The following is a 7,824-nucleotide window of genomic DNA, read 5'->3' as shown; positions in this document are numbered from 1 at the left end:
AACACCATCACAAGTGTTGAGAGGTGAGTGTCAGACACACACACACACACACACACACACACAGAGAGAGTGGGCGCAAGCACACACGTGAGGTGCATTGCCCCTTTAACCATGCTGCCCTTTTAAGTAGACCGGCATGCCCAGACGCAGCAGCAGCTGCCAGCAAGCTCCCTCTGTCCTGACCCCTGTCATGCCCCCCCCCAACCCCACTGTGGAGATGGGGTACAGGGGCAGGGGGACACCCTGACTTCAGTGCTCCCTTCCCTGCACAGCAAGCATAGCAGTAGGGGGAGGGACACCTGAAGTGCACAGCACTTGATAGCCTACTGGGCAGCTGCACAACTTAGAGGGGCCTTAGCTCACAACATATACACCATCTACCCCAAACACCCACCCTCAAAAAAATGATGAAATAAAAACCTGTAAATGAAACAAAAAATCTCAAGCTTTTTTTAAGCCTTCAAAAGGGCAAGAACCAGAGTCTCCCTGAAGTCCATATAACTCTAATATAGACAGAATTGTAACAACCTGACAGATGGAGATTGTAGATGATCCAGATTTGGTCAAAACTGAAAACTAAAAAGAAAGTTATGTTGTTCAGACAAGGTATTATTTGTGGCCTTTTTGCACGCACACAAAATGACTGGACAACAATGGTGGCAGATTTTATATTACTGAACTTTATGTACAAAATCTGATTTCAAATAAACATTTAATGTAAAAACAAAGGTTCATTTAAACAACTGAACTTGCTTCTTTCTTTACATCTACTGTACCATTCAAATGCTTTTTAACCAGCTTACATGATTTCTTCAAAATTTCTCATTAAGGGTACATATAGAAAAGGCATCTTTATATAAATAGAAAACAAAGGGATTTTTTCAGCTTTTATTATAAATTGACATGACATACAAAGTTTACTGGACAAGTAATTTCATTACTTTTTTGGGAATCACCAACTTTTTGTGCAAACAATGCTAGCCTTCTTTTAAGCATTAAGAGCATAACTGCTTAAGAAATGACATAAGCAATAATTCTAGAACTACATCTCCCCTAAAATAATCTATTTTTTTTTACATATGTGCACAGCTTTAGCAAATTAAAGCCAGAGAGAAATGCTTGATGTACTATCCAGAGGCATAATTAGAGTTTGCTATAACTCAGAACTGACAAATCGAAGAGTTTGTAATGAAAGCTGCAGTTTCCCTCTTTCCTATTTTTACACAAAATCAGTGACTAAGAACTTAATACTGGATGACAAATCACATCCACACCATTAGTTAAATAGTCTCACAGTTAAACACATCTTAAGGACCATCAAAATCAGTATTTACATTTTATAAATTCTGAAGACACCATTAGAAAGCTTATATATCCCTTAAACAAAATAGGGAAATGCATCTTATGGTGATGGAATGAAATAAAAAATTAAAAATACCTGTATTTACAGCAGCATTGTTCCTTTATAAATAAAGAATATGAAAAATGCAATATCTTAAGGATAATAAAAAATTGAGGTGATGTCACAACCACAGTGCTTGCTTGAATAAACCCTTCGGTGCTGATACTGTACCAGTAGTGAAACCACTTTCCATTGGAAAAAATCTGTAAACATATGCATAAAATGTGTTAACAGCAGTGCAAAACTGCTCAAATATATTTTAGTCAGCATCTTAGTATCTGTATTGAATACAATACATCACAGAATACTTGCATAAGAAGTGCAACACATTTTCTGGTCCAATTTTACAGTGCATTTTTCCTGAAGAGTGGTATCTCAAAAGCCCAAGCTAAATCTATGGCCTGATCCTGCAGTCTGTACTCAGGCAAAACAGTATGCATAACTCCAACTGGAGTATTTATCAGAGTAATGACTACATACTGACTGGGCCTTAGCATGGCACGCTATGATGCAACCCTTTAAAAAAGAGTTAGACACCAGATAGTTCTTGTGTAGCTGTGTAAAGGTGTAATAAAAATAGAAAGTAGCTAAATGTTCAAGTTTAAAATGGTACACTGGGCGATCAATACATCAGAATTATCCACAAAAAACAAACTGCCAGTAACCTCAAAAAGCCAAGATGGTATTTCACTGTGTCTGTAATGTGAAAAGCCAAGGTCTTTCCAAACAGGCACAAGACAAAGAAGTGCTATGTTAAATTTGCAAACTTTTACAATTTTAGTGTAAAAAATTATCAATTTGTGGTTTATGATGATCATAAATTGATAAATGATTCCAAAAAAACAAGGATCAAGGTTAAACTTTAAATAATGATGTATATTTTCACAAAAAAGGCTAACTGGAGCATTTCTAAATAAAAAAAGCAAATTGTATCCCAATCTCTTCCCAATGTTTCACAACTTCATGGTAGGAAAAACAGCCAGGTACAGATGCAAAAACCTTAATATAAAAACTGTTTTACATATACTTAAATTATGTAAATTCAGTAGAGTTCATAAGATACTAATTACTAAAATTACAAAAAGATTTTTGTATTGCTCTTCATGCTCAAACTCTTAGAATATTGTCATTACATCACCAAAACTGATATACATGTATTACTTGCATAATTAACTGAATAGGAATCTGTTGTAACAATATCCTTGTTGAAATCATTTATTTCCATCCAACAGTGCCTGTTTGGAACCTGTGTAATTTTTTGTTTAATTCTTTATATAGCTCATGCACCCTAGAATGTCACTTCAATGCTTGTCCATCAAATGGCATTTGCCTTTTCCTTCAGAGCTTTTGTTTTTTGCTCTGTTTTGTGACCCCTGAGACACTATCTGTTTCTGAAACTCTCTCTCTCGTGTTAGTTTCACTATAGCCATTTGTTGTCCCACTTTGTTCTTCAGAAAACTCCTCATTTGTTGGGGTAGTTGATTCTCCTTTTTCTAACTTCTGCTGCATTTCTCGAAGCTTAGTAACAGCTTTGTCTATTGACATTATGCTAATGAGGTTAAAGTCATGCATGCTGACCAGATGAAGCATAAAATTTCTACATAAGTTCTTCTTAATTATTTTCTGTCCGTAATTTTCAACAAACAGCATACAGGCATGATTCATTTGATTGTCAGCAATAAACCTGTCAAATTAAAAAACTGTCAGTATGGAAGTAAAACATTTTAGAAATCAAAAGCAATATAACATGTAGTTCACATCATTAATAGTAATGAAGCTACCAGGCTCTGACAGTAACTAGATATAAAAGCTTTCAAAATTTCCAGAGATTAATCTAAAATAGTAAGAAAATGCAAACACACTGCAGCACATTCCTCTTTTAAACTGATCTCCCTTTGGATTTTAAGTGCTCTATATCTGTTTAGTGAATTACAAACAAATCAATTAAATCACGGTATAGTGTTGTTGAATCAGTTTCAGAATATGTTGTCATCCTTAGTATAAGTAAATAAGTATGTAGAGAGAGTTCTAAAATTATTTGTGGGACTTGTATTTCAGTTGCATCAAACCGCAGGTATACGTCACGATTTCTGGGTCATCACTGATGCAATACAGCTGTGGTCTTAGCTATAGAACGTATTTGACTTGCTGGATTTATGTTTACACCACATCAGACGTTTGGTTTTCCTTTTCAACTTGGCTTTGAAAAATTAAGGCTAGAAAATAAATACACTACATGTAGAGAAAAATTCCTTTACACATGCTACACTGTTTAAACAAAAGTAGCGTCTCATCCAAGATCCTGGGCAGCTGTGGCTACTGAAGATTCTACTGGACTTTTTGCAAGAGAAGGGAGAGTTAGCATAGACGTTCTGGCAAATTCAAATTCAAGCAATACGAATCTGCCTACCTAAATTACCTCATCCAATTTCCATTGAATACAATGGTATGTTTAAGTCCTTTCTAAATGATGTCTGTGCACTGTTAAATAGTTGCTCCATTTCTCCCCAGAGCTGGTTGTAATTTAGTGCTATGTGAAGCATTTCACGCAGTTTTAAAGTACTTTGATCCTGGAGGGATCACAAAGGCGTAATTAGAAATAGCATCCCAAATGCCCCAGCTTCCAGGAACTGCAATCAAAATGCAGGATTTAAATATCCTCTGACAAAGTACTGTTCAGGATTGAGTATAGTGAGTAAAGAGGAAAGGAGGATCCACTATATTTAAAAGGTTAAACACATACAAATTAATTGTGTATTTTAAGTCAACTTCGACGCAGCAAAGAATGGTATAAAGTAAGTCTATTCTAGTAAAAGTTATAAGAAACTATCATACCCGTGCTTCATAACATGTAGATTCCACAATTTCATCACTTCTTTCTCTCCTTCGTTAACATCAGAAAATTCTTCAATTTGCTGCAGTGAAAATATCAAACAAACATTAAAATCCCAAGGTTAGCAAATACAGTACTTGTTCACTTTGAACTTCCTTTCCTGGTTTTCAATCACCTATATTTCACAGAAACAACTGTTCCCGTAAATTCATCAAAATACTCTTCAGTCAGGGTAGATCGTGGTGTAGACCACAATGCAAAAACGTGATGCACAAGTTCTTTATAACCACACCCACATTTCCATATGTTTCTTGTTATCAACTGGTATTCCTGCACTAAATAACAGCAACATATGAAAACGAAGGGAGCCTGTAAGATTATGTGAACTGCACTGGATTAGCAACTGAGGACAGACTTCATGTTCACTTTAGTGCCTGCAGTTCAAATGGATAAACATTTAATGTTAGTGGTGCAACTCTAATGAACTCAGGGCTTTAATCCCAAAGGCTAGGTGCCATTTGACTAGTCTAATAAGAGAAGGTGTGTGTATATATACACACACACCACTATTTGGATTTCTGACTGATGGAAAACTAACTCTGCTTAGTGAAATTGATAAATTGTTTGCTGAATAATTTTAATAAAACATAGGCAAGGAAAATTCATCTAAATACATTTTTGTAATAAAGAATAATTTACTGTAATAGTTTTCTCTCTCAGCCATTCAGGATCTTTTTCATCTTCACTGTCTACTTCCATTTCTTGTGGACGGAGAGGTAAACAGGTATCACTGTGGAAATATAACCGATTGTGTCCACTGCTGTATGTTCTTTGCTGTTCCACTTCTCCATCTTCTGATTCAAGAAACTCTGACATACTTGCTTTTGTACGCTTTGGCCTAATGAAAGAAAAAAATTAACCAAGCATACTTTACATGTTAGTTTTCAGTTCTATCAGACTTCAGCAATACAAACACTAGTCACCAGTGGTACTAATTACTAATACTTGTCATTTTATTGGGTTGTGTATATTGTAGTTTCCAAATCTAATACAAAGGATTAAGCATAAAAACCATATTAGACCTCAGAGAATAAGTTATTGTGCAAGTATCTGAATAATATAATTTAAGAGTGCAGTTAGTCAGATTAAATAGAATATGAAAATACCATATTCTTACTTGACTGAACATACAAGAAGAATAAGGTTTGTCATATCTGCTTGCTTCAGTAACAATACTCTTTTACTACTTTTTACTCCTGTTAGCATTACAGAGCCAGTACATATAGAAGACTCAGAAGGATTCTTTTCTGTCTCTCAGATTTGTTAACTATACTCCAAATTAAAAAATCATCATTACTGGTGAAGCACAAGAAAAAGAACATACCTTATCTTTCAGATCTCAGGATGAGCTGTGTATGGCTGGCAGCTATGAAAGCTACCTTTTTACTTAAAAAGTGAACTAGTTTTAAATGGAATCACTGGTGAGGATGATATCCCTCAATACCATTTTACAAGGTCACTTTTCAAAATACAACTACTCGTTCACTTTGAATTTCCTTTCCTGGTTTTCTAACAGAGGAACAAATTCTACCCTCAAACCACATGCAACTTTACAGAAAGCAATGGGTATGTAAAGGCAAAGTTTGGTCCATGCAATACATACAGACCACCACTTCACTTTTTATTCCCCTACCTGCATACAAGGATGTGTGTGATAGGAGTTCTTTTGACTGGTCCATTGCGACTGAAGGCAAATCCAGGCTGACGATGAATATCCTGAGGATTTCCTGCATAGGAGCCATCGTAACACTCATTGATGGAAACATCTATCCTAGCACCTTTTAGATGATACTGTAACAAATAATAGTAAATACATTTAGCATAATAAAGGAAAGTCACTATTGTACCAGGATTTATCCTCTTTTTCTCAATCCCTCAGAGAGTTTTAGAACAGTGACTGTCCAAACTCAAAATGCCTTACAAAATCATTGCATCCATAGTATTAAGTCTCACATGGTTCTAGTTTTCTCTTCCTTCCCCAGAGATAGCAAGACAGCTTAAGTAATATTTTTTCCTTTAGATACAAAGGCCTCTTCATCCTGAATGCTTCATTCTTACCCTTTTCTTCCAAGGATTTTAATACAAAGCCAACAGTTTGGTTTGAAAAACTCAATAAAAGTAACAAGTTTACAAATTAATATTCAGAAGCTCACAAATACAGATGTGATTCAGAAGAGTGCCTCAAAAGTTTTATGAATCCTTTAGGAAACCTGCCAGTCTTTGCCCTATATTCTAACCAAATCGCCAAGTGCTGAAGCTACAATATGGACATGATATAGACAAAAAGAGGAAATAGGAATCTTAGTTTAAAATGAAGGAAATCAGAAATAAATTTAGTGGTTTGAAAACACAAACAATGCATTGGAAAGGAAACATTTCTTAAGTAACCTTTTGCATACAGTCCCTTACTAAACTAAAATTAACAGGTCTTGGAATCATTAACTGCTTCCTAAAAATCTCAGGAAATTCCTGATTTTAAATCTAAGTTAAATTACTGACTACATCATATAAACGAATACACAGTATCAAAAGACAACTACAGTGAAGAAAAATATTCTAAACTGAAGTGATTCTCATGTACTGTTAAAGATTAAGTCAATGGGGTGGGGGAGGGAATCTCTTGGGGCCCAATTTTGGCTTCACATACTTAAACAGGGAGCTGATCCTTACTATGTGACTTACAACAGAATGGCAATGATGTCACTGCGCTATACAGTAGCTATGACAGACTGTTTCATACTGATAATTTAAGATTACTTACAACATAATTAAAAATAAATCTGCTGTGACAAAGCTTAAGATGTTTGAGTAAACTATAAAGTTTGCGGCAGTTCAACGTGCACCAGGGGCAATGCAAGTCATCTCTGGCTTCAGTCTGCTGTCTTGTATTGTTGTTATAGAGGAACTGATGCAAACAAAAACAAAAAAAGGCTGGTATTAGCATTATCTGAAATATTTCATCCATTAGTCCTCCACCCTCAAAACCCAGTTAAAAATCCATCACCTTAATGCGCACACACATTCCCTATGGGAATAGTCATGGGGAAGTGCTATTCTGCTGAAGTGGCAACTGGGACAGTGCTGCAGATATAGCTAAAAATTCCTAATCTTTCACACAGATGGGAAAATCTGCATAAAGATCAGGCCTGAACATTTAAATTCTATAATACTTCTATACTTCTCCATTCTTAATGGTGTTAAACTTCCAATACCTGGTAAAATATCCGTAACTTTTGTCGAGGTTCATTTAAAACATCTCTCTCTTTTCTTGTTTGTAGGTCTGTTGGCAAGGATTCTTTCACAGCTACAAAAAGAACATATGTATAAAGACACGCACATCTGTTTAGTGTGATGGGAAAAGGACATTGTTTCTTACCTGAATATAGCAGCTCTGTAAAGGGTTCCCTCATTCTGGAGGGAATGAGCTACTTCAGTGTACTCTGAGTTGGGTAGCTCACCAAACAACGAGTCTTAGTGTTCAGCTTCCTTCTCAAATCTACAGTTACAAATATAATTTAAACACCAAGTG

The 7,824-nt window shown here is 35.5% G+C and overlaps 1 protein-coding gene across 2 annotated transcripts in view; it reads right to left on the bottom strand.

Annotated features, from left to right (window-relative positions):
* Positions 1-680: 680 nt before the first annotated feature.
* Positions 681-7,824, bottom strand: part of SUZ12 (SUZ12 polycomb repressive complex 2 subunit) — a 51,525-nt gene continuing 44,381 nt past the window's right edge. Inside the window, exons 11-16 of one of the 2 annotated variants that reach the window (XM_039501416.1) lie at positions 7,508-7,599; positions 7,057-7,200; positions 5,929-6,086; positions 4,935-5,133; positions 4,238-4,317; positions 681-3,086 (exon numbers count right to left, since the gene is read on the bottom strand). In XM_039501416.1, coding sequence (XP_039357350.1) covers positions 2,741-3,086; positions 4,238-4,317; positions 4,935-5,133; positions 5,929-6,086; positions 7,057-7,200; positions 7,508-7,599 — 1,019 coding nt within the window. In that variant the 3' untranslated portion in view covers positions 681-2,740. The remainder of the gene's footprint in view (positions 3,087-4,237; positions 4,318-4,934; positions 5,134-5,928; positions 6,087-7,056; positions 7,201-7,507; positions 7,600-7,824) is intronic. The other variant, XM_039501417.1, reaches the window with a different exon arrangement.

This window comes from Mauremys reevesii, linkage group 15, assembly GCF_016161935.1.
Source record: "Mauremys reevesii isolate NIE-2019 linkage group 15, ASM1616193v1, whole genome shotgun sequence".
NCBI lineage: Eukaryota > Metazoa > Chordata > Testudines > Geoemydidae > Mauremys > Mauremys reevesii.
This window is presented reverse-complemented; position numbering and strand designations above follow the sequence as displayed.